Source organism: Thunnus maccoyii, chromosome 11 (genome assembly GCF_910596095.1).
Source record: "Thunnus maccoyii chromosome 11, fThuMac1.1, whole genome shotgun sequence".
NCBI lineage: Eukaryota > Metazoa > Chordata > Actinopteri > Scombriformes > Scombridae > Thunnus > Thunnus maccoyii.
This window is the reverse complement of record NC_056543.1, coordinates 1078599-1106459: the sequence shown is the minus strand read 5'-3', so window position 1 is coordinate 1106459 and position 27861 is coordinate 1078599. Positions and strand designations below refer to the sequence as shown.

Genomic DNA, 27861 nt, shown 5'->3' with positions numbered 1-27861 from the left:
GTTATTTGTGTACAAAATACAGCAAGCGCTACCTGATATGTGTTGGGTGTGCTATCTCTGTGCACACAAATGTTCAAACAGAGGTAATCACAAAACGGTATATCACTGAAAACACCAGTGAAATATTTATTCAGGCCCTCTCTGTCATACCTGCCCTCTTTTGGGTCTTGGTCAATGAGCTTGTGGATCATTTCAGTTCTAAAATTACAAAGGTTATTGATGCCATTGGACCCACTAAGGTGAAGGTTGTCTCTGGTAAGAAAAGATCTCCATAGAGAAACGCCACGCTGGTCAGAATGGAAAAAAGAGAGTGTTGAAAAGCTGAACGCAGGTGGCGAAAAAACAAATCTCCAGGTTCATTATGACATCTATAAAGAGAGACTTCACATTCATAATTTGGAACTGAGAAATGCAAGGTGGTCCTTCTTCTCTGACATCATTGCCAAAAATAATAATAATGCACGTGCCTTATTTGCTGCTGTCGACAGGCTGACAAACCCTCCTGTGTCAGTAGCCCCTGAACTTCTATCCACCAAGGCCTGCAATGAATTTGCCTCCTTCTTCACTGAAAAAATTCAGAAAAATAGACAAGCAGTCAATGCCTCCATATCAGGTGCAGGATATGCGTTGTCCCTGTGTCCACTTAAAATCAATTTGAGTAGTATGACACAATTCCAGCGGATCAACCATAAAAACCTGGAGGACATTATACAACATCTGAAATCCTCCTCCGGCTGCCTTCATATTCTGTCTACAGGCTTTTTCAAAATTGTTTCAAACTGCATGGCCTCAGATCTTCTACAGATTGTCAACACATCTCTTCTCTCAGGTGTCTTCCCACAGGCCCTGAAAACTGCCGTCATCAAGCCACTCTTAAAAAAGAACAATCTAGACACATCACTAATGAGCAACTATAGGCCCATATCAAACCTCCCATTTTTAAGCAGGATCATTGAAAAAGCTGTTTTTCAACAGCTGAACAACTTTGTGGCACTAAACAACTGTTTTGATGTCTTCCAGTCAGGATTTCAACCACACCACAGCACTGAGACTGCTCTTGTTAAGGTCTTCAATGATATACACTTAAACACTGACAGTGGCAGAATTACAGTATCAGTATTATTGGATCTCAGTGCCGCATTTGACACGGTCGACCACAACATATTACTAGACAGACTGGAAAACTTGGTGGGACTTTCTGGCACATTACTAAACTGGTTTGAATCCTACTTAAAGGACGGGGACTACTTTGTGTCTATAAGTAATTACACATCAGACAAAAATGACATGCGGAGTTCCCCAAGGCTCCATTCTGGGGCCTCTTCTGTTCAACATCTACATGCTCCCACTGGCTCAGAAATATGTTACCACAGTTATGCAGATGACACACAAATTTATATAACCATATTACCAGGGGCCTATGGTCCAGTACAAGCACTGAGTAAGTGCATTGAACAAATCAACAATTGGATGTGCCAGAATTTTCTTCAATTAAACAAAGATAAAACTGAAGTAATTGTTTTTTGAGCCAAGGAAGAACGTTTAAATGTCAGCACTCAGCTTCAGTTGATAATGTTAAAAACTACAAACCAAGCCAGAAATCTTGGTGTAGTCATGGACTCAGACCTGAATTTCAACAGCCACATTAAGACAATTACAAAGTCAGCCTACTATTACCTGAAGAATATATCAACAATTAAAGGAATTATGTCTCAGCAGGATTTGGAAAAACTTGTCCTGCATTTATCTTCAGTAGACTTGACTACTGTAATACTGTCTTCACAGGTCTCCCTAAAAAATCGATCAGACAGCTGCAGCTGATCCAGACGCTGCTGCTCGAGTCCTCACTAAGACCAAGAAAGTGGATCATATAACTCCAGTTCTCAGATCTTTACACTGGCTTCCTGTCTGTCAAAGAGTTGATTTTAAAATACTGCTGTATGTTTATAGAGCACTGAATGGTTTTGGGCCAAAATACATTTCTGATCTGCTGCTATATTATGAAGCATCCAGACCTCTCAGGTGGTCTGGATCAGGTCTGCTTTCTGTCCCCAGAGTAAAAACTAAACATGGAGAAGCAGCGTTCAGTTTTTATGCTCCACATATCTGGAACAAAATCCCAGAAAACTGCAGGTCTGCTGCAACTCTCAGTTCTTTTAAATCACAGCTGAAGACTTTTCTGTTTGCCGCCTTTTATTAAACCAAATTTGAGGGTTAATATTTTACACTGCACTGTAACTGTTATTCCTGTTTCATCTGTCTTATTCCCTTTCAGCTTCATTTTATTTCCAAATTTAACACTTTTTAATTGTTTTTGTCTTTTTACTTGTGTTGCTTTTATATTCTGTTTTGATGCCTTTTATGCTCTATGTAAAGCACTTTGAATTTCCTTGTTGAAATGTGCTGTACAAATAAACTTGCCTTGCCTTGCTTTGCCTTCTGCTGCACTGTGCACTTTGTACTGTATGTTTGAGCAGCACATGTTCATGTCCAGACAGAAACAGAGGTGGGTGGAGGGATGAAAGTGAAAGTAACAGACTGGTGGATTTCAGTCACATGATTCATGAACCAAACTGATAAAGGTGAGAGGAAACTGTGGGTAAAGAGTCAGTAACCTGTTGGCTCCACTGCTGCAGAACTACGACAGCAGAAGAAGAATGATCGATCAATGCATATTTTGGGGTAGGAATATTTCTCCTCAGATTATTCAGTACGATTTAACTAAAGCTACTAATACAAATATCTGCAGAAAATACGTTTCTGAATAGTTCTAGTTTTGGTTTCATTTGTCTGATTTCTCAAAAGCTTCAAACCAGAGTTCAATAAAATGTGGTGAAAAGTTTAATCATCAACAAGTGATTCACTTTAAACATATTTCTGAAGTTTTTACACTTCTCTGTAAAACTGTTTTTGTCACTCCTGCTGTGAACAGATGTGTTCAGTTACTGCTAATGCAAACACAACGTTTCCTGCTTCAAATTAAAACCAGTGAGCCATGGACTGGCTTTTATTGTGAAACAGGAAATGTGATGTATTTGTCCCTGAGGTTAGCACTGATTGTCTCTCTTCACTAAAATGTCATTAGTGTAAATGTTACTGTAAACTTTTATAAACTCAGTTCTGTTTCTTATTGTAAATATATTTTCTTAAAGATCAGAAACATTTATTACATTTATTCATTAAAACATTAATCAAAAGTATTGATCATGATGTCCTTCATATCTTCCTCTCTACAGCACTTCTTCTGTTTCCTCATGTTCATGGTAAGAAACACATTTAACAGCAGAATATAGACGACATGTTAACAATATGAATATTATTCTCCTTCAGTGTAAAACTTTATGTTTTATTGATGTAAATCTGTTTCTTTTAAACTAAATTCTTCTTAAATTGAAACTGAAAACTGACTTCTGTTTAATTTGGTTTCATCAGTTTGGATGAAATTAAAACATTAAAACAAGAAACAGTTTCCTCTTTGATTCTAAAAGCTGCTATAAATCACTGAACCTTCAATTCATTGTAATTTGCAGTATTTTTATTTATTCCATGTTAGATTAACATCAAATAAAACGTCTTGTATTACATGTTCATGTTTCCTAAATGTTTGTCTTTGTAGGATCTGAGCCGCCGCCTTCTCCCAGTAAGACATTAAAATCTGTTTCTGAATTCTGATCTTTATTGACACAGAATGACACATGATGTTAATGAAAATGTTTGTTTTCTCTTCAGCTCTCAGTGAACCATGGAGACAAATATCTTGGGGGTGAGTTTATGTCTCTGCTGTTTAACATAAAGGATGGAGTGTGACCGACATGTTTGTAGTTTTAGTGAGCAGCAGCAGCACAAACAGCTTCAGAGAGGCTGAATATATTTTACTGTCAGCAGGTGGAGTCAGGTGAGCTGCAGTATTGTTATTATGAGTCATATCTGCTCATTATTGAAGGCTGCTTCAGGCAGTTCTGTGGATCATAAAACCACAACTGCAAACATGTAGAAACACGATGCGACCGTGGAAATCAGTGTCATAATACAAAACAGATAAATTCTGCTGAGGAAGCTGACTGCAGGTATTTAACTGCAGGGAAGAGATCCAACATGAAACCATAAATCACATTAAAAGTTGTATTATAACAAACATTTTAATCAGAGAACTGAAAGAAGCAAAAAAATTTATAAAAGCTTTTTTATAAGTTTTATAAAAGTGAAACATCTTGCTGTAAATCTTTCAGCAGCTGAATCTGCAAGTAGTTAACACACCCGTTTTCTTCTAGTTATTATTATTATTATTATTATTATTATTATTATTATTATTATATAATAGTTCATATATTGAATTATTATTATTTTCTATATTATCTCCAATAAGTTTTTTCCTCTAGGTTCACACTAATTGTGCTCACTATTGTGTAAATATGTCTGTATTTGTTTCTTGTTTTTCAGTTTGTTGATGATGAAATCAAAAAGTTTTGTTAAAAATTTAAACAGGTTTATACTTTTATCTTAATTCAAATATAATTTTATCCTCAGAGACAAAGAGACAGATCTGCAGTATGTGCAGAGTTACACGCCTGTAAACACTAACAAGGAAATCAAACACCTCCGAGTTCTGCTGTACGGGCCGGTTGGAGCTGGAAAATCCAGCTTCATCAACTCTGTCAGCAACATTGTACGACGCAGAATGACCCATCTAGCTACACCCAGTGCTTTCTTCTCTGAGAGGAGTTTCACCACAACAGTAAGAACACTTGATCTGTGTCAAAAATGATCCCAGATAAGTGTTTTTATTAGTATATTTTTAGTTTATTTCATTTTTATTACTATAAACATTTAACAACACTTTGATGAAACTTTAAAGCAACAGAGATAAATTTTAATAAATCTGAATGAATTCAATATAATTATTTTGTTCCCTTGATTTAGTCATATTCTTAAATTAACTGTATTGACAAGACAAGATAAACTTTATTGATCCCACACAGGAGAATTAAAGTGTCACAGCAGCAAAATGACATACAGCAACATGTTCAGAGTATTAATAAGTAAACTTAAAACTAGAATACTATATGAACATCTACTATATACAATATGAGGCAAACAAAGTAAATGTACACAGTAACCACAAAGCAGCTTAAGACACAGAAATATCAAATATTAAATTAAATAGAGAAACTGCAGTGAATGCAGTGGAAGGCACAATGGAGCCTTTTCACAGCAGACAGCTGGACATGTCAAAGCAGGAAAAGCACAGCTGTAAATAATAACAATAACCATGGTTCTGTTGCATTAAGTGTCCCAGTAAGCAACGTGTCAGTGACTGAGCATGCTCAGTACCAGAGCTGGCGCCTGTACTACGCAGCAGGTTCAACATACCCAGGATATCTTTTGAATGAGAAGCGTTATGTTTGGGGGAACGTTTTTGAGATGAAATATAAGCTGAGACGGAATCTTTGAGTAAAACATTGTTTATGTTGATAACCAGCTGCACTGATTGTGTGATTGTTTTTGCGTTTACACACAGATTTGTAAAATGCCAATCAAAGGCAGGTAACATTGATTAACTACTTACTACTACTACTACTGTGTGATTAATTTTATCATTCTTTTAATTTACATGGGATTCAACATTTTATTTTGCTATTAATATTCTTTTTATGTTATCCTTAGTTGTGTCACACCTTGTAAAGTCGGTTTAGATATGAGCGCTGCAAAATATGATTACATTTCTGAGACATCACTGCTGACAGTGGTTTACAGTCCATGTGTTGAATTAATGATATGGATGGTGAAAAGAGCTGCACAGCTGTGCGTAACAACAGCTGTTCCACTGTTGGAGAACCTAAACTTCACTTTTTATCTCCAGTTTGTTCAGCTGTACAGATTGGTGGAGCAGGCATCATGTTGATATGAAAACAGCTGGTTCAGAGTGTGTCTTCATCCATTTATGGCTCATTATGGAAGTGGACATGAGGCTCGTGTGCAGGCCAGTTCCTCAGTGACTGAGATTTATAAAACTGATGATGAATGCGTCTGCATATTTCTGGCTTTGTGCGTACACACAGTTTTAGTCACTAATCTATACAGAGTTTTATGTATCTGGCTGCAGGCTTCTACAGAATAACTACACACATCTATACACACACCAGACTGGTCAATTATAACTCTATATTCTACCCTTTTTATGAATGTGACATTGGGTTAGTGGGGCTCATCATAGAATTTTTTCCAACTTTCTTTTCAGCAAAAGTAGCGTTTCATGTTTTATTCTCGAGAGACATTGCAGTATAAATGCTCTTGTGTAACATTAATTACTAAACTATGTGACTGTTTTCGTGGTGAGTTACATAAGAGTTATGGCTGAAATGATGACGATTACGTTATCTATAGCTGGATGTCCCCCCACTTCAAAACTCATTCCGGCGCCGCTGCCACTATGTCAAATTTGCTCCAAAGACCAGCACTGTTCCAGTATCCAGTTCTCTTTATACACCCATGGTATAGGGGGGTTGTGAGAGAGGAAGGAGAAGGAACAAGATGGCGGACATGAACCATGAGGGGTTATGTCACGCAAGAGTTCTGGTCATGAGCTGACCACGAGATTTGAACAGTGGCTCTGGTGTTTATACCTTTGGTGATGTCACAGCCTGGGGAGGGGAATCCCCCTGGTTTCCGGTGGGTCTTGTCCAATGAGAGCCGAGAGTTTGACTCTGCTGGATTTCACACCTAGGTGTGAGTTGAACAGAGCATGATGGGAGATGAAGTCCGTTTGGAGTCCTTTTGTTTGACTTGGCACCTGTTATCATGCTTTGTGACTGCATGCAGGCCTGCCTTTGTCTCATGCACATGGCATATGAGGCCCAACATATGCATGTCTTAAAGCAATGTCAAACCTACAGTAAGCAGTTGGTCCTGTGCCTACTGTAATGTGCAAATATTGCCTGTGCTACTGTGCAGAAGTAGAAAATATTCTAAAGGGTTCACAAACTTTCAAGCACCACTGTATGACTGAACTGTTTTCCAGTGACGTCTCTGTCTAGATGATGTTCACAGTAAGGGTTTGTGGAATGAATGAAGCTACATTTATACATGTCTCTGCAGTGGGAGGGACTCGGGTTCACATCCTGAGTCCTGTGTGTGTTCAGGTTTGGTTCAGGTTAGTGACAGATGCTGCTGTGGCTTAAATGTTCATAAACATGTTGAGCTTCAAGTCACTGCAGACTTTTTTCTGTATTAGACAGAGACCAGGATCTTTCTCTGACTTTAAGCAAGTGCTGCCAGAGTCTGAACACAACCACACACACTTTCACACTGCTGTAGTTTCTACCAGCTGATATTTTACTGTGACATCAGAGATTTTGGTGTAAAAACAACAAACAGGTACGTTGTCTCTGAACATTTCACTCATACTTGCAGTATCAACATTTTTGCAACTTAAATATTTTAATTAACAACATTTTCTCATTATGTTGAGAGAAAACATGATTAAGCAGTTATTTTTCTAACAAAACATATTTGTTGTTGCAGTTTATTTGTATATAAATGTAATTTCTAGGAGACAGAGTTGATAGGATGGTTTATGCAGGCGGTTGCAGTTGGACGGCTCTAAATACTACACTACCCATGAGCCTTAGCAGCTATCAGAGGTGTATGAATGCTTTGTCGTTGCAGTTGGGAACAAACCTCATCACTCATAATTCATCCCAAACTGATCCAGAAGCTGATTTGAACAACTGAGAGTCAAATCTTTAGCTGCAGTTCACTGCTGCAAACAAAAATACTGAAAAAAGTTCCCTCGTTCACAGAGATGTATTCAGGGTTTTTAATACAAAGTCAGTAGATGCATGTTTCTCTGTTTGTGTTTCAGTATGAAACTCATAAAATCAGAAGAGGAACCTCAAACAGCTTCTACCCGATCGTCTTCAATGACATCATGGGTCTGGAGGAGGGGACGGGACAAGGCGTCCAAGCTGAAGACATCAAACTGGCCATGATGGGATGTGTGAAGGAGGGTTACAAGGTACAACTGTCACATTAATCAATAAAAACCATCTACTGTTGTGATCAGGAGCCTGTACCACGAAGTGACATCAGTGTGTTAGCAGCTCTCTTTGGGCTTAACTCAGGTTTTCTGGTCTCATGAAGCTGGTTCACTTTTAATGGGGATAAATCATCATGGTAACCTATGCTGAACGACCACTGACCAATCAGATCACTGGAAAAACATCATTCCTACAGGATCCTGAGTTTACAATAATATGACAAGTAAAAAAGAGCAAAATATATTTTTATGGTTCAGGAGAATCATTTTATTGTTCCAGACTTTCTGTTTCCAGTCTGAGTTTAAAGCAGAGCTTCTAACAGAAGGAGGGAAAGTTAACAACACTAAACACAATGATAATCAGCTGCATTTTAATTGTGCAAAGTTTTCTTCTGTTCCTAAAGGGATAGTGGACAGTTCTGATTGATCTGATTTTACACTCTGATTCCATCACTGCAGCTCAGAATAACACACTGTGATTAGCTCCCTTCATTATAAATACAACAAGTGAGTCAGATAGACCTCATCAGACATTAACTACCTTTCCTCTCTGAAAAGAAAAAAAGTCTGAAATTACTTTTTAACACTTCACATTTACTTTAAACTTTAGCCTTACTTTTAATATTTGGGAATTATTACTTCTTATTTCACCTCATATCATATTAAGTACTTCATTCATGGTTCGGATGATGTTGCTTGTGATTAACCCCTCCCCCCTCTTTCACATTAATGCGCTTGTAGCTGGAAAACTTTGTTGATAACCAGCTTCATGATACTGGATGGCCAATGTTTGTGTCAGTGAAGCCAGATAACCTCAAGAGAGCCAGACGGAGATGCAGCAGAGTCCTGGTTAGAGTTAAATCAATTAAAAATTCTGTGGTGATTCCTTTCTTTATGAGGGCAACACAACGGCAAGTCCAGACTAACTTATCAATTGGAACACTAACACATCAAAACCCACACAGACCTTAACTGTTCACATACAAACTCTGAGTTTTTACCACATTTAACACAAACAACATGACAGAACTTTTCTCCACACATCAGATTAAAAGTTAATTTTAATTCAGCACAATACTGCACCGTTCCACTCTGACAGTTAATGAGACATTAAACTTTTTATTAACGTTTTAAATAGTCAAGTTTTATCTCTCATATTTCTCAGATCCTGTTTAATTGTGTTGGAGGTGATTGTTGTGAATTAATGTATTTTTATGTCACGTATTGACACCATTTTAGCCAAGTCTCCCTTGTAAAAGAGATCATGTATCTACTTTGTGAACCAGTGGTTCATGTGGGTTCTCCTCTCAGAACACCTTCGTTGTAGTTTGTCATAAAGGCAATGGGATCATTCTTCTTGATCGCTTTTTGATCCGAACACACGTACAAACACGCACAAACTTTCTGCTCTGTATTTCCATCCTCTCTATTTTGTCTCTATGCTCTTTGTTTTCCTTTATTAGGCATCTATTTGTCGCTTCAGGTGTAGCAACACGACAGTCCATGCCGACCACCTCCCTTAGCCTCTGACTACAGCAGTCAAGTTCTACCTTTAAAGCATCCAGCTGTGGCTGAAGTCTGTTGAAAGCAGACCCAATCTCTTCTCTCATTATGGAGTTTATTAGAACCAACAACTCTTGAGTTGCTCACCTGCAAGGACCCACTTTCCATGGCATTCTTCTCTGCTGCTTGTCTTCTTTGTCTAGTAGACTGCTGTGCTGATTTCATAGCTCCCCAGCATTTCTTTGTTTTCTTTGGCACCATTACATTCTCCATCCTTTAAAGATGAACATCTGACCAACTATGAAACAGAGAAATGAGAAACAGAGATTAATACTGAGCTTTCAGATCATGAGACATGTGGAACACTGGTTACTATGGGATGATTTAATGTTTCAGTCAAAGACCACTGGAAAATAATGTTCAGTCCTTCATATAATGTCTCATTCATTTTGGTTCTACACTGATTTCCAGTTCAACCCAGTATCTGCACTGTCAGAGAGCGATCCAGGATACAACCCGTCCCCCTCTCCAGATGATCAAGTCCATGTTCTGGTTTGCATCCTCTCTGCTAACACAGCAGAGATTAAAGAGTCAGTTTTACAGAAGATGAGGGGCGTCAGAGAGGCAGCCAGAGACCTGGGTGAGAACAGAGTTTACTGAAAGTGTGTGTCCACTGATCTTGTTTTATTCAGGTTAACTTGATCTGAACTCCTGGTCTCCAACATTAAACCATGAGGTCCAGAGACAAGACATTTTACGAATAAGTTGTCTCAGTTTGATACAGTCCACAATACAAAGGTCAGGACTAAATATATATTCATGTCATATCAGGGTAGCCTCTTAAAATCCACCCTTTTTTTTTAGATTTTCATCTATTTGGCATACCCAAATGGAAAAGTTTACAACAGAAAAACTTTAAGGCCAAAATGCATGTATTAGGCTTCATTTCATCAGGCTTCATCAAGTAACTTAAAGTTCTAGTTTCTGGAAATGTGCTTGTTTAGCATGTGGCTACAACACAACCAAAACTACATCAGTTCAAACATGGCTCAAAAAAGTCTATAATGAGTCATATTTGAATAACAATAACTAGCACAAGCTTTATGCCACAACTATGGAAATCACCACATACTTTCCACATCTTGTCAACCACACCTGTATAAAATTCCAGACCTCTAGACCTAATCTTAGAGTTTTTAGTTTGTGGTGTTGCTAGTGTTCTCCAACCTCTCAAAAACATCTCCAAGCGGCCAAACAATGTCAATTGCTGTTACTCATTACTGCGTGATGCTAAACCGCTTACAACTGGCCTGGTGGATGTTAAGAGGTTAAAGCTTTAAATACACTGAAAAAAAGAAACAGTTTACTGCCTTGTGTTTACATTTTTAAAGCTAAAAAATAACATAAAAACTACTTTAGTTCATGGCTAACGTATTATCATTTTATTTACTAAGTCCATAAAGGCCTTTATGAATAAGACTTTAAAGATAAAACACGTCATTACATTCAACATTTTATTGGGAACATAAGTTAAAGAGAAGATAGAAGGATGAAGGATGTTTGCACCAAATAGCAGCTGTAGTTTTACCTGCAGTGCTGTAATATAGTATAATACAGTAGAAAATGGAAACTGTCTTGACCTAAAAACAAGTTGTTCAGCTGTTAGTTTAAACTGACTTGACTTGACTTAAATGTCTCACCAAAAAAAAGATGAGATATTAATATTTTCAGTGATTTACAGGCTTACATACTTTCAATGATAAAGGCAAAAAAATTAGATAAAATCACTTTACATGTAAACAGACTGAATTACAGTTCAATTTCCTACATATTTCTGCTGGATTTGTGTGTATGAATAATGAAACTAGATTTTTTACAATCTTAAAATGTTCTATAAAAATATTTTCAGTGATTAGCACTAAAATGTGCACATTTATCAGCGTCTGTATCATTTTTCTTGTCATTTGGGTTTCTGTCAGTTTTATAATTTGTTAATTGACAAAATAATAAGTGAGACATATGACTGAGTTTGAGCTGAAAGAAGGAGACCATGTATGTGGAGGTTTAAAAGGTAAAAAAGACAAACATGAATGCAGAGAAAGTAAAAATGAAGCTAAATGAAGCTGGACTGCAGAGGGTTAAAACCAGGTTTCAGTTAGCCTGATCATGTTAGCTTTGAGTCGAGTTTATAGAGCTGAGTGTGTTTCTGTATCTGCAGGGATTCCTCAGATGATGATGATCACAAAGATCGATGAGGCCTGTGCTGAAACTGACAAGAATCTGAGGAATGTTTATAAGAGCAAATACCTGAAGAAAAAGGTGAGTTTATACAGAAATGTAACCTGAAACTTTGCAGTCAAAATAGTTTCAGCACAAAAAAACTAAAACTTCATACTCATAAATGTTGTTTCTTTAACATGTAGATGAAAGATTTCAGCTCAGCAGTCGGCATCCCGATGAACTACATCTTTCCTATGAGGAACTACAGAGATGAAATCGACCTCAACGATGATGTGGACACTCTGATCCTCAGCGCTCTGAGACACATGATCAACTTTGGAGACGACTTCATCGACAAAATGTAAAAATTATAAACAGAAATGAGCAATAACACTTTATTAGTTTTACTTTTTGCTAATTATCTTTTATTTTCCATGTCTGTATTTTAAGGAGACAGGGAGTCTGTTGCTGTCTCTATGTGCCACTTATAGAAACAGAGGTTATCTGAATTTTCTTGTAGTCAGCTGAAAGGAAAACGACAGTTTAATATGACTACAGGTTTATTTTCAGAGATCAGGTCATTGATTCAATCAGTTCAACAACTCACCAAAGTCAAACATTAGCAACAAACGGCAATATTACATGAGAGGGTGTGCTTTACGTCATTGTTGGCACGACAGTGATGCGGTCAGGAATGAGGTTAATCAATAATATATGAACAGTTTCAGGAAGGAGGTTACAAAGAGATCTCACTGATGTAACCTTTCAGAGAGCTCATGGCACTGAGTTATCATCTCAAAACAAAAGGCCTTTATTCCACTGCATCACTTTTGTTTGTCTCAAAGTGCTGATTGTGTTTCTGTATTTGCAGGAATTCCTCAGATCACCAGTACCACGAGGAGCGGTGGTGGAATTTGATATGGGATTGGATATGGAATTGCATACACGGTTGTATACGGTCGTTTGGTATCTTGATGACTCTGCTTTTGGGGTTCGGTATCTTGATCATGATGAGATCTCATTGATGACATTTCAGGTGTTTCACTTTCCATTAGATAAAGGGGTTCAGTTCATCTGGATAAATGCTGGTTTGTTTACAACCTGTCTGATCTTGTTTCTCTGTTGGACCTTTTTTAACAATGTTTGCTGCATTCCCAGAACTCAGGAATGAACTTGGTGAGTGCAGCATTGTTATCACCTCTGGACTGAGATAAGGAAGTTCAATCCAAACTGTAGTTTTCCTTTAAGCTATTAGCTGTTAGCTTGTTGCTATGGTAACCTGTGCTTTAACATGGCAGTGCTTAAACTGTTGATCAGAGCTACATTTGAAGTGTCCACATATGATTCTAACAGACACCTTCCAGCCAATCAGAGAGCAGGAATTCCTGTGGTCACGGTATAAATATGAAGACGTAACTGTGAAGTATCACTTTAAACAGACGTTTTAGGTCTTTCTCTTTTATTTTTATCAAAAAATCTCATTTTATTTCACAAGCAATACACTGATATAATTACAATATTAATGAGTGTTTAATGTGTGCAAACCTCTGAAACTGAACTGACTAAGAATAAAAATCATTTTCAGTGTAAGCTGAAAATGATTCGTATCGTATCGCATCCATCGCATGATGGGAACAATATGACCCAGCTTGACTCCTGAAACAGAAACCTTGTTTTCAATCATTGTGTTGCAAATTAAAACATTGATCAACCAAACAGCATCCAGTTGACATGAATCAAAATATAAAACAATGAGGATGGTAAAAGAAACAAATACAATTAAAGGCTAAATTATACACAATAACTAAATTAACTAACTAAATAGAATAAAATAGAATAGAGACTAGAGATATAACTATAATTATAACTGTAATATACTATTTGCTGAATACACACTGTTCAATGTTATTAATATGCTACAGTGCAGCACACTATACATCAGTGTAAGTCAGGTGGATATTGTTAAGGTAGTAAGGTGCACGATTGGCCACGGATGTTAGAATTAAGAACATAATTGAAACATGAATAATTTACACAAAGTATGTACATATGTAACAGAAAGCCCTTTAATGCAGCCCCCCTTAATTGGTAATTAAGCCAGAGCCAATCAGTGACTGCTACACAGTGCAGAAGCTTATTCCTGCTCTCCTGCATCACTGTGTGTGTGTGAATAAGAACTCATTAACCTTCATACCTACTATTTAAAGAATTTACTTGTTAGTTAATTAAAGGTTGTTTGCTCAGTTGCCATTTATGACCGTGTGCTCACTTAATTACCTTGCTGCACCTGCTCATGTTGTCTGAGCAGATGGACTGTTTCAGTCACTATTACAGCCACTACAGTTGATTCACAGTATGGCAGACTTCTATTTGAACTGTATTTCATCCATTAATAAGTCAGTACACTAATAATCATTTTCACTGGTATTATTTGAAGATGCATTTTTGCCAATTTAGTTGTTAACCAGTAAGAGAGCTTATTACAATACTTCAGTGATTCCTGATATATGTACGTTGATTATTTCCTGTTATTTCCAGACCACACACACCTTTACAGAATGGAAATGAAACTCATTGTGACATCCAGAATAAAATCTTTTCCCTGACTCTTGACTGGAGTCATTCCATAGTATCACCAACCCAGATAAGTGTTTCCTGAGGTCTCCGTCCTCCACAATCAGATCTTGTAAAAGATGAGCTGTCAGTTGATAAATAATTAAAAAAAATAACAGAGCAGCTTTTGTTCCAGTTGTATTTTGTTTCTTCAAGTGATGAAATATGTCTGTATGATACAAAGATTTCACTTTGCAGATTATTTTTCTCTGTGCACCTAAAACACTGTCGAAGCAGATTTTACTTTAATCCTATAGAGTGATGTGATGTAATACTACTGATGTAACACTTACTGAGAGGAAGCTAATAAACACATTGTGACTGCTGCTCACTGCCTCTTCTTTCTCCACTTAGACTGTCTGGACCTGTTTTATACAATGAGTCATTCATACATCATAGCAATAGATTTTGACACTAAAAACAGTAAAGAAGCTTTCAGTTTGACACCCAAAGAGTCACAGATTGCACATGTGAAGCGGTGGGGAAAGAGCTGGGACTGGACGCCCCAAAGACTCCGACCTGCATCCTGTTCAATAAAGATGAAAAATTTCTCAAGTTTGGTTATGAAGCCAAGACAGAATATATCACAATGTGTGGAGACAAAGCAAAGAAACACGACTTCTTTGAAAGCTTTAAGAGAGTAAAGATGATCTATATACTTACAAATATGCCATAAATACTGTTTATGACAGCTGTGCACTTGTACATGTAAATGTCTTATTAATAAAATATTTATTTCAGGCTTATTAAACAGATCATTTAAAAATGACCTGGTTATCTGAAAAAGGGCTACATGGAAATAACATTTAGACCAAAATAGTGTGAAAAGAAAAGTGAAACTGACTCTGAATCAGTCACAAATGAAGATTCTTTCCCATGATTTTACGAGTGCTTACGTTCTCTTTTAAAGGCATTTTTTCTTTTAAACACATGTAATACATTGTTTTTTTCTTTTAAATATAAATAAAATATGTTGTCAATTATAGAGTTTATGGACAGGTGAGACTGAAGAGGTGAGTTTTCAGTTCTCAGGTTTGTGTCTCAGTCCAGGAAACAGAATATAACGATCCCTTCATGTATGTATATACTGATTTGTAAAACAAGTTACTGACCTTCAAAGAAATAAAATAAATTGTACTGTCTTGTGTATCTCTTATAACATTATTGATCATTGCTTTTAGCAGTGGCACACAGTCCTGTCCAGTCCTGGGGGCTGGGGGGTCACCTGCCAAGCTTCTCAGGACTGTGAAACTGCCAGGATTGAAACTCCACATCAGTACCTGGCAGTTTGTCTGTGCTGTCTACAAATTCCCGTGAACAGTTGTTAACCTGCACTAAACAGCAATTAACAGTGCTGCTTACTGATGAAAATCACACTTTTCATGCAGTGAAAGAGGATGGACTTCTGAGCCTCTTTAGACAGGAGGGTCTAGAGCTGCTGTAGTGGTGTCAGTCTGAGGTCTCAGGTCGTCTGAAGGGTTGAGGTTAAACTCTCCCTGCAGCTCGCTTAACTGTTGTTCAAGAATCTGTTGTTCAGCTCCCTGCTTTTCCTTCAGGTTTGCTGAAAATGAGAAAGTAAAGCCACAGATAATCTTAGTGGTTTCCCAGAGTCGACTACACACTCAGGATGTGTCGATATCCTGCACACTTTCTGTGTTATTACTATTTCAAGATGTTGTGTTAAATTATCCAATATATGTGTTAAAAAAATTAAAATATTTCACGAGTGACCAATACAATGTGTAAAATAATAATAATAATAATAATAATAATAATAATAATAATAATAATAATAATAATAATAATAATAATAACTTTATTTGTATAGCACCTTTCATACAAAAAAATCAAGCTCAAACTGCTTCATAAAATGAACATAAAAACATGTAAGTGGACATAAGAGGGAAAATAAAACATTTTGATAAAAGATCAAATAAAGTGTCAATAGAATACATTATAATAAGATATAATAAAAACAAAGTTAAAACATAGAAGACATAAAATGTAAAAAATCAAGTAAAATTGAACATTTTAAAAGAAGTGCAGTAGAGCATCAGTGTGAAGCAGACTGAGAGAAAATCTAGTTAAAGTCTAAAGTGAAGAGATAAGTTTTTAGTTTTCTTTTAAAGATATATAGCTGATATCTATCAGTCGAGTTTCCATAGTTTTGGGACGTAATTGACAAAGGCTGCATTCCCGATTTTCTTTCAGCTGTTGCTGGAATCTCTGATAAACCAGCAGCAGATGATCTCAGTGTTCTTGAAGGCAAATAGTTAATAAGGGAGTTAGCGATGCAGTTTGGTCCTAGTCCATTAAGGGCTTTGTATGTAAGGAGGACGACCTTAAAGTCAATTCTAAATGCTACAGGAAGCCAGTGCAGAGCTGAGTAGCTGGTCAGTAGTGGAGAATAATATTCTAGAGTTCCAGCGTTCTCTGTAATAATCTTGGAAAGTAATCCTTTCTTGCCAGACATACTGCTTTGTTACAGACATTCATGGCTTCTTTGTATATATCACAGTGAACTGTGAGTCTAGTTTTCATTTTCTTTCAGCTGTCTGACAGATTCACTTGATCTCTTTAACACTCTTATTGTTTAACCATGAGGAGATTCTGTCAGTCCACTTCTTTTATCTTTTAATGAAGCAACAGTATTTAAAGCAGATGACAATGCGCTGTTGAAATTTTCAACAGCTGTAATTGTCACAGCTGTATGGCTCAAATGATCTCATCATATTAGAGGACAGTTTCAGCCTTGTTGTCTAGGAGTCTGTTTTAAACCAAAATGTCCCTTTTAATCTTTGTCAGGGTTACGTTGGCATCATAAAACACACAGTGATGATCAGAAATGATAATTCAAATACTGAGACATTATCAATGTTTAACCCTTTTGTTATTACTGAATCTAGAGTGTTACCATGGTGATGAGGGGCTTCATTTACATGTTGGGTGAGTTCAAAACTGTCCAGTAAATTTACAAGCTCCACAGCTTTGGAGTCATTCTGTTTATTAATATGAATGTTCAGGTCTCTGTTCAGGATTAACAGATAGATTGGACAGGTACCAGGTGGTCTGTGATTGCTACGATGTGCTTGAACACGCCACCGGCTGTTTAAGATCACCAGTATGTTTAATGAAGCAGCATGGGCTCTGTCTCATCTCTGGTGGACACCTGAGCGGTGATGACTGTGGTTCTTATGTTCAATAGTTCATCAGTTTGACTGAGCTTCAGTCTGGTAGTTGTAACTAACTCCTGTGTTGCAGGGGGGAGGGGGGTCGTTGGGTCCATCTTTTGGATGCCTTCAGTGATTTGAAGCAGAGGGTCAGGTGACGGGGGAGCCTGTAGTCTGGACCCAGTGATGTTTGGATGAATCCCATCAGGTTTAAAGCAGCCTCTTTAGTTCCATGAAATATTGAAATTGTCTATTTTTAAGTTTATCCCATGGGTGATGCACACCGATGTCAGCCATGTATTCAGGCCAGCGAGTCTGCTAAAAGAATCAATTCCTTTCTTCCAGGTCAGGATTGGTCCAGAAATTAGTATATCTTGTGATTTATAGTCGCTCAGTTTTTCCAGTAGTAGGGAAAAATCTTTGTCAGGATTTCAGAGCCTGTTTTTTTTCACAGAATGTTAAAAGACCCAGTGTGGATAATAACTTTGATATTACTTGGACGTACAGTAAGGATAGCTAGCAACAGGCCAGTCAGTTCCTCAATAGGTGTATCATCCATAGTTAGATTCTCAGTCTTTGCCAGTTTTACATGTTTTATACAAACGTATTTAAAAAAAAAAAATGTCACTACCAGGATCACATGTATCTTGCAATAAAAAGATTAAAATAAGCAACTATTTCCTTCCCAAACTGTCAGCAGTTATTTTTGCAGGTAAAAAACAGTCAGATCAAATGGATTTAAACTTTAAAAATGATTTTGATATAAAGAAATACAACATACAAAAACTAAACCACATTTTAAAATTCTACTTATATATATAATTATTACTACAGAGGTTACTGTATGGATCGTCATGATGTACAGTAAAATCACAAGCTATTACACAGGAAAACATGGTGATTACTGGATCTGATTCATAGAGGAGCAGCAGCAACATAACGGGAAGCTTAACCATGAAGTGCTTTAAATGTGATCAATAAAATCTTAAAATGAAGCTCTAACAGTGACTGATGACCGGTGAAGAGAAGACTGGTGTGATCTGGTCTCTTTAATGTTGTTAAAAGTTGAGCAACAGAGACTCTTCTGTAGGGAGGAGATGGACTTAAGAGGATTGTTTTTTATTTAGCAGGAGGAAGTTCTAACCCTAACCCATCCAGCACTTGAGTTCCATTCACATAACAACAATAATGAATATTAGCTACATCACCGAAAATGCTCCTTACATGTTAATACATCAGTCATATTAATCCAGTAATATAACAAATACTGTAATAATACACCACAAACCCTCGGAGAGGAGACATTTACATCATGAGTACTTGTACATTTGCTGATACTTCTGTACTTTGAAATAAATTTGGATGCAGGACATTTACTTGTATTATTAGTGTTATTATTAGTGTTATTATTAGTGTTATTATTAGTAGGGATGTGCAGAGATCCCAGTATTTGTATTTGTATTCGAATAAAAGTAGAAAGAGGCTTAAAAATCCTGTTTTTGTTTTTATGACACTTTTAATTTTAGAAAATTAAAGTGTTACAATAAGTGTTCATGAATAAACTACCTTATGAAGGAGGTTCCCACATCGGGTCTTGAACTGGAGTCTCCCAGATCATAGACGACTGCGCTGACTACTGAACTAAAACTTTACTCATCACCTCATTTCAGCCAGACCTCTACCTATTTATACACCCATAACACAGTGACAGCACATCATGTATCATCATGCTTTATTTATAGAGCACCTTTCATGACATAAAATGCAGCTCAAAGTGCTTCACAAAATAAATGTAAAACATAGATACAGATATATACACATGCACAAGCACATAGATACACACACACACATACATGTATATATATATATACATATACATATACATATGCATGCGTATATATATGCATACATACATAAACATATACATACATATACACACATACATATTAAACAGGATAAATATCAGTTAAAACATAGTAAAGGAGTAAAAGACAAATTCTAGAGAAGGGATAAAATCATCGGGGTAAAACAAAATCGATTAAAGGCGAGGTCATAGAAGTAGGTTTTGAGTTGCCTCTTAAAACTGTCAACCGAGGTGGCCTGTCTGATATGAGGAGGGAGCATGTTCCAAATCCTCGGTGCATAACAACTGAAGGCAGCGTCGCCGTACCTCTTGCTGTTCGTCAGTGGCACCTTCAGCAGACCAGCACCATGCGATCTGAGGGAGCGATTTGGAACATACTCCAATCTGACAGGTATGAAGGTGCTAGCCCATTCAGAGCTTTAAAAACAAGTAAAAAAAATTTAAAATCTATCCTCAATGCTACTGGGAGCCAGAGCAAAGATGCTAACACAGGAGTAATGTGAACTCTTTTACTGGTTTTTGTCAGAATTCTTGCTGCAGAGTTTTGGATGAGTTGCAGTCTATCAATAGTTTTTTTGGCAAACCAGTATACAGTGCGTTGCAATAATCTAACCGTGAGAGTACAAAGGCATGAGTCCGTTTTATTGCATCCTCCAGGGAGAGGTAGGGTCTGACTCTTGCAATGTTTCTCAGGTGATAAAAGGCTGTTTTAGTAACATTGCTGATATGATTGTCAAAACTGAGGTCAGGATCAAGAATGACACCCAGGTTTTTCACTATTGGTTTTACCTGTAGGGCCAGATTTCCAAGTCTATTTATTATTTCATCTCTTTGAGCGTCCGTGCCAATGATCAAGACTTCACTTTTGTCTTCATTTAATTTGAGAAAGTTGCCATTCATCTACTGCACAATACTGGAGAAGCAGTTTAGTAGAGGGTGTAGGGCATTCTTATTGTCAGGTGCTACAGATAAATACAGCTGGGTGTCGTCAGCATAGCAGTGAAAATTAATCCTGTGGTTACGAATGATTTCACCAAGTGGATGTGTTGTATCAAATTGTTGCAGAAAAATGTACCATAGCAAAAAACTCTCCTTTGAAAATAAAAAGGGAGTCAGAGGTCCAAGCAGCAAAGTGTTCTTTAATGCCGGCAAAAAAGGGGAGCAATCAGCACTTTACAATGAACCAAATGGCTCCAAAGGTTTTTTTCTTTGGGGCATTGTTTTTATTCCCTTGGGTCGGCATAGGTCACACCTTATCATCCACCCTCCCTAATTTTTGACCAATTATTATGTTACTTTTATCTCCGTCACTTGTTGTTGGTCAAAACTCTTCAAAACAGGTTTTGAGCTGTTTGAGGATATGTACTGGCATATTCAATTCTACTTGATTATATCCAATTTTTATATAAGTATTGGGAATCATTTTACACCATTATTGCCAAATTGTCTTCTGGCCTTTTATTTTTTTATAAGTTATTCTAGTCATTTTACAGCCTTATTTCTTGATCTCCTCCAGAGAGTATTTTTTTAAAAGGTGAAGACTTTAGCAGACCCAAGCAAAGTGACATGTAATACAAACACACTCAAATTTCTCCAGTGTATGATTATGATTCTTCTACCGTGCCTCTATACGTACATTGTGATTAACTATGGTTCATGAGACTATAACTACACCAATACAAATTGTATCACACTAGCCCTTATCGCTTATAAACTTATTAAATCAATCTGCATAGCTTAATATTGTCTTTAAGCACACCAATGACATTTAATGAAAATACACCACAGATGTAAAGAGAAAATAACAAGGGACCAAGGATCGAGCCCTGAGGAACACCATAGAGAATGCTTTGCTTCTCGGAAACATAGTCACCAAGACTAACAAAGTAGTTTCTGTCTGTGAGGTACGTAAACCAGCTCAGCGTGGTTCCTGAGAGACCGATCCAGCTTTCGAGTCTGTTCAGAAGTATCTCATGATCAATGGTGTCGAATGCAGTGGTCAAATCGAGGAGAACAAGAACAGAAACGTTCTTTTTATCTGCGCTCATTCTAAGATCATTTATGACTTTAGTGAGAGCAGTTTCAGTGCTATGTTTACCTCTGAAACCAGACTGAGATTTTTCATAAATATCATTGTTATGTAAGAAAGCCTCTAGCTGTATCAACACTGCCCTTTCCAGGATTTTACCTAGAAAGGGCACGTTGGATAGATTATTTCCTTTAAATCAAGTTGCTTCATTTTCTCAGAAAGAGATGCTGAATGAGAGATTTCAGTGAGTTACAGAGGCTGAACAGGAAGTGATGTCATGACTTCAGCTCTCTACGCTGAGCCAGATGGAGCTGGGTTCATAAGGACTGATTAATACTGTAATGATATTAGTGCATTGTTTGTTAAACTAAATAAATGAGAATACATTTTTAAATTAAAAGAAAAGAGAAAGACTCCACTGCTACGCCTTCATATTTATGTGACCACAGAAATTCCTGCTCTGACCTGATTGAATCAATGACCTGATCTGTGAAAATAAACTAATTATAATAAACTGTTGTTTTCCTTTCAGCTGACTACAAGAAAATTCAGACACAACCTCTGTTTCTATAAGTGGCACATAGAGACAGTAACAGACTCCATGTCTCCTTAAAATACAGACATGGACAATAAAAGATAATTAGCAAAAAGTAAAACCAGTAAATAAAGTGTTATTGCTCATTTCTGTTTATAATTTTTACATGTTGTCGATGAAGTCGTCTCCAAAGTCGATGATGCGTCTCAGAGCGCTGAGGATCAGAGTGTCCATATCATCGTTGAGGTCGATTTCTTCATTGTAGTTCTTCACAGGAAAGATGCAGTTCATCGGGATGCCGACTGCTGAGCTGAAATCTTTCATCTACATATTAAAGAAACAACATTAATAATGTGAAGTTTTTGACTGCAAAGCTTTAGGTTACATTTCTGTACAAACTCACCTTTTTCCTCAGGTATTTGCTCTTATAAACGTTCCTCAGATCCTTGTCAGTTTCAGCACAGGCCTCATCGATCTTTGTGATCATCATCATCTGAGGAATCCCTGCAGATACAGAAACACACTCAGCTCTTTAAACTCGACTCAAAGCTAACATGATCAGGCTAACTGAAACCTGGTTTTAACCCTCTGCAGTCCAGCTTCATTTAGCTTCATTTTTACTTTCTCTGCATTCATGTTTGTCTTTTTTACCTTTTAAACCTCCACATACATGGTCTCTTTCCTAGCAGCACAATTCAGCCATATGTCTCACTTATTATTTTGTCAATTAACAAATTATAAAAGTGACAGAAACCCAAATGATGAGAAAAATGGTACAGATGCTGATAAATGTGCACATTTTAGTGATAATCACTGAAAATATTTTTATAAAACAGTTTAAAGTTGTAAAAAATCTAGTTTCATTATTCATACACACAAATCCAGCAGAAATGTGTAAGAAATTAAACTGTAATTCAGTCTGTTTACATGTAAAGTGATTTTATATCATTATTGTGCCTTTATCATTGAAAGTATTTATGTGCCTATAAATCAATGAAAATATGAATAATTCATTTTTTAAAATAATTGTTCATCCACAGACATAAATGAGATCCTGTGTGAAAATCCCACATCAGCACTTTCTCTACATGACATATAAATAAAGTTTTGTTACTGTGAATAAAACATGTTCAGTGTATTCACGGATCAGAGGGTTGATTGGCTCAGTGTGTTATCACTGTATTAAACAACAAAGTCAATTTAAAGTAACAGCTGAACAATCTGTTTACAGGAGGAGAAAGTTTCTGTTTTCTACAAACTAAAATGTCTCAGTTTTAACCTCTGTTCACAGTAAAATGTTTTATCTTTAAAATCTTGTTCATAAAGGCCTTTATGGACTAAATAAATTATAACATGTTAGCCATTGTCTAAAATCATTTTTGTTAATTTTTTTGAGTTTTAAAAATACAAACATGAGGCTGTAAACACTTTTTTCAGTGTATTTAAAGCTTTAATCTGATACAAGTCTGCACATTATTTCAATATATATTTAGTCCTGACCGTTGTATCATGGACTGTATCAAACTGAGACGACTTATTCATAGATGAGTCTTGGACTAATAATAATATGTAATAATATGAAGAAACACGGACCTGCAGCAGGCGTCTGTTTAGTCTCTAATTCTTTTATCTCTCAGGAAATCAAACTTAAATATTTGTGATGACTCTTCTCTTGAAAAGTTTTCCATGTAACTATTAGAAGGTGAAACTCTAGGTTGATGTACTTGATGTACATGTTTCATGTATTTAATGTACGTTTGTCTGTTGGTTCTGTGTTTACTGGATGCAAGACTCATCTCCCCTCCAGGAAAATAAAGTCAACGTTGAAAGTTGAACGATGTGTTTTAATGTTGGAGACCAGGAGTTCAGATCAAGTTAACCTGAATAAAACAGGATCAGTGGATGCACACTTTCAGTAAACTCTGTTCTCACCCAGGTCTCTGGCTGCCTCTCTGATGCCCCTCATCTTCTGTAAAACTGACTCTTTAATCTCTGATGTGTTAGCAGAGAGGATGCAAACCAGAACGTGGACTCGATCGTCTGGAGAGGGGGACGGGTTGTATCCTGGATCGCTCTCTGACAGTGCAGATACTGGGTTGAACTGGAAAACAATGTAGAACCAAAATGAATGACACAATGACACACATGATAAGCTGCAGATATTTATATTTATATTTAAATACAGTTAATAACCAGTAAGAAGGCTGTTATGAGGAACTGGGGGATGGCTAACCCTGACCCTTAAGGAGCAGCTGATCCTGAAGAGGGAGGTGTTGTGGATTTGTAGGACGGGCACTTTAATCTCAAGAGGGTTTAATGAGGAACCAGACATGGAGCCATTTTTATAAGTTAATGCAGCATCATCAGAGGAGCAGACAGGCTTTCTGACAGCAGAAACAAGTTCCTCATGAAATGTGATGATGTGACGGTCCAGTGTTGTGTTTGGGTGGAGCTGCTGAATATAAAGGAGACCCCTGATCAGACATAATATATGATATGATAATGTGACAGTTGTACCTTGTAACCCTCCCTCACACGTCCCTTCATGGCCAGTTTGATGTCTTCAGGATGAACACCACACTTCTTCCCCTCCTCCAGACCCATGATGTCATTGAAGACGATCGGGTAGAGGGTCTTTGGGTTTCCTCTTCCTTTCCTGATTTCATGAGTTTCATACTGAAACACAAACAGAGGAACATGCATCTTTGACTTTGTATAAAAACCCTGGATACATCTCTGTGAATGAGGCTTAAGATTCGACTCTCAGCTGTTTAAATCAGATTCTGGATCAGTTTGGAATGAATTCAGTGAGTAAAGTGATGAGGTTTGTTCCCATTTGTGTGAAACAAATTGTAAATAATTCAAATTGATGATCAGAACATAAACCTACAGCAGTGTTTCCAGCCTGTGAAACCACCTGCATAAACTGTCCTATGAATCACTGTGATATCTGCTCCAAGAATTACAAATTAACCAAATAGCAAATAACAAGTGATGTTCTTTTAACAAGCTTCATTTTTGACACAGATCAAGTGTTTTTACCTTTGTGGTGAAACTCCTGTCAGAGGTGGTAGCACTGGCTCCAGCAGGAATGCTCATTCTGCGTCGCAGGATGTTGCTGACAGAGTTGATGAAGCTGGACTTTCCGGATCCGACCGGCCCGTACAGCAGAACTCGGATGTGTTTGACTTCCTCGTTTTCAGGTTTGTACTCCTGCACATACTGCAGATCCCTCTCATTGTCTCTGTAAAAATACATTTGATTTCAGTTTTTAACTGATTTTATTAATATCATCAGCAAACTGACATTTTTCCACACAGCACATTTAGGAAAGAAATGTTCTGTTATTAGAGACAATATTGAAAATGAAATTGATAATAATGATGACTGAATATATAAACTATTACATAATATTAATATTAATATTAATAATAAATCAAACAAACATGGAGTTGAACTTAAATGCTGAGGTGGATGAAGTTTACGTGTTTGTGATGATTAAAGAAAGAAAAGTTTAAAATATTAGGATTCATCACATTAAACACACATGTAGGAGGTTGAAGGGAAACTACAAGTCATCTAGTCCATGAAATCACAAATACTACAAAGTTAAAAGAAACATAAGAACATTAGATACACAACAATACTGTTACTGCAGTAAATCTACATCACATGTTTATACATGGGTTACTGACTCTATCTGCAGTTTCCTCTCACTTTCCTTTCACTGTTTCATGAGTCATGATCAACATAAATACAACAGCCAGCATCAACACACACACACACACACACACACACACACACACACACACACACACACACACACACACACACACACACACTCACAGTGAAAGTGAAAGTCACACTGATGGTTTCAGAGAAGCAGGTGGGTTTCTTATAAGTACCATGGTTTCTGAAAGTGGAAAAAAAAACTGATGATAAAAGGAGGAGGAACGTTTATACGACTCGTGTTTGTCTCCACTTTGCTGCTTCATTCTTCTTCTGCTGTCGTAGTTCTGCAGCACAGTGGAACCAACAGGTTACTGACTCTATCTGCAGTTTCCTCTCACTTTCCTTTCACTGTTTCAAGAGTCACGATCAACATAAATACAACAGCCAGCATCAACACACACACACACACACACACACACACACACACACACACACACACACACACACACACACACACACACACACACACTCACAGTGAAAGTGAAAGTCACACTGATGGTTTCAGAGAAGCAGGTGGGTTTCTTATAAGTACCATGGTTTCTGAAAGTGGAAAAAAAAACTGATGATAAAAGGAGGAGGAACGTTTATACGACTTGTGTTTGTCTCCACTTTGCTGCTGCAGAAGAAGAAGACCAGCAGAGTGACAGAAAGCTGCAGGTAAAGATTTCTCTCCTCAGTTTATTTATTTCATGTGCTGCATGATGTTAGCATGTTAGCATGTTAGCACTACATGCTCTCTGTGGTTAATGAAGGTTTTATGTTAATGACGTCACATGACGAGCTGTTTTACAGCTTCTTTAACTTTTAGGATTTTAGTTTTGAGATTATTCAAACGTTTGTTTCGTCATTAACAGGAAACTGTTTCTTTTTATTGATCATATGGACATACTGTGAATCTTTTATCACACTCTGAACATCACTGTTAGAGTTTGACCCAGTCTGAGTCGATACAATACTGAGTTAATGTTGTTCTGAGCCAGTTTTACTGTTATTTTTATTATTTACACAAACTAAAGCTTGTTATAATCTACTCTGTTTAAACTGACATGTCACAGTTTGTTATTGATTGTTAATAACTTGTGTCTCTTTTGAATCGTTTTGTAGAAACAATCAATCTGTGACAGTTTTTAGTTAAAGCTTGTTGTGTGTAACACTGGCTCACAGTAACAGATTGATAAAGTTAACCTGATGTTGTTGCTGCTGTATTGATCCAAACTGGATTCAACTTTAACCCAGTGATGTTCAGAGTGTATAAATCTGTACACAGGAGACAAAGTGTGTGTCACATATCATCTGATTCATTTATCACATATTTCACTGAGCTGAAGACTTGTTCATGTGTTTTTCTTCATATTGATGAACTGTGAGTGGAATTCATGCAGGTGTGATTCAGTGAGATGAATTTAGAGGCCACGTGCACATACCAAGTGTCACCTGCAGGTGGTGCTGCAGCACTGTGATAAATACCTCAGTGGACCTGAGTCTGACTCTGATGTGATGCTTCAGGATTTATTCTCATGTCAGCAGGACTGAATCAGTCCACACGAGAATGAAACATCTGAATATTAGATTAAATCTGGATATTTATTATATTCACATTTAATCAAACCATTCATCCTGATTAATCTGGACTCAACAAATCATATCGTATCACATTTGTGAACGTGAGTTAAAAGTAAAACCTGTAATGACATTGTGAGTATTTATGTTTCTCTCATAACTGACATTTGTTGTGTTTTTGATCAACAGCTGACTTTAAATGAGTCAGAAACACAGAATCTATTTCTGCTTCTTCTTATTTTTAATATTTCTTTTGCTCCAGAATACAACATGTCTCATCCATCTGAAGGTCAGAGACACTCAGCAGAGATGTTGGTTATAACTAAAACTGTAAATCAATAACTCACCGAACCTGTTTCCACAGAGGGAAGCAGTTCTGTTGACCAACAGTCTGCAGATGATGTGAGGGAGTCGTCTTCTGTCTCTGAGGGAACTAACGTCTCACAGGTCAGTGAAGACGCTGTAATGTGTGTGTTTAAATGTCCTCAAAGTCCTGAACTCTGCTGACATCTGTGAATACTGAAGGTGCTGTCTCAGCCAATCAGAGCGCAGCCCTCTCACACAGGACAGCCAGGTCACTCGAGGAGGCGTCTTTGGCTT

At 37.1% G+C, this 27861-nt stretch overlaps 2 protein-coding genes across 2 annotated transcripts; one reads left to right on the top strand and one right to left on the bottom strand.

Annotated features, from left to right (window-relative positions):
• The first annotated feature begins 2395 nt into the window (after positions 1-2395).
• On the top strand, positions 2396-13227 carry LOC121907565 (interferon-induced protein 44-like). Its single transcript, XM_042427199.1, has 10 exons — positions 2396-2682; positions 3237-3263; positions 3617-3640; positions 3730-3763; positions 4528-4735; positions 7862-8014; positions 10010-10178; positions 11757-11857; positions 11962-12119; positions 12630-13227. The coding sequence occupies exons 1-10, from the start codon at positions 2658-2660 to the stop codon at positions 12781-12783; spliced, it is 1053 nt and encodes a 350-aa protein (XP_042283133.1). The 5' UTR covers positions 2396-2657; the 3' UTR covers positions 12784-13227.
• Positions 13228-21420: 8193 nt separating this feature from the next.
• On the bottom strand, positions 21421-25227 carry LOC121907602 (interferon-induced protein 44-like). Its single transcript, XM_042427253.1, has 5 exons — positions 25012-25227; positions 24487-24645; positions 23902-24070; positions 22373-22473; positions 21421-22293 (listed from the first exon to the last, which is right to left on the bottom strand). Exons 1-5 carry the CDS (start codon positions 25225-25227, stop codon positions 22132-22134), a joined length of 807 nt encoding a protein of 268 aa, XP_042283187.1. The 3' UTR covers positions 21421-22131.
• Positions 25228-27861: the final 2634 nt, after the last annotated feature.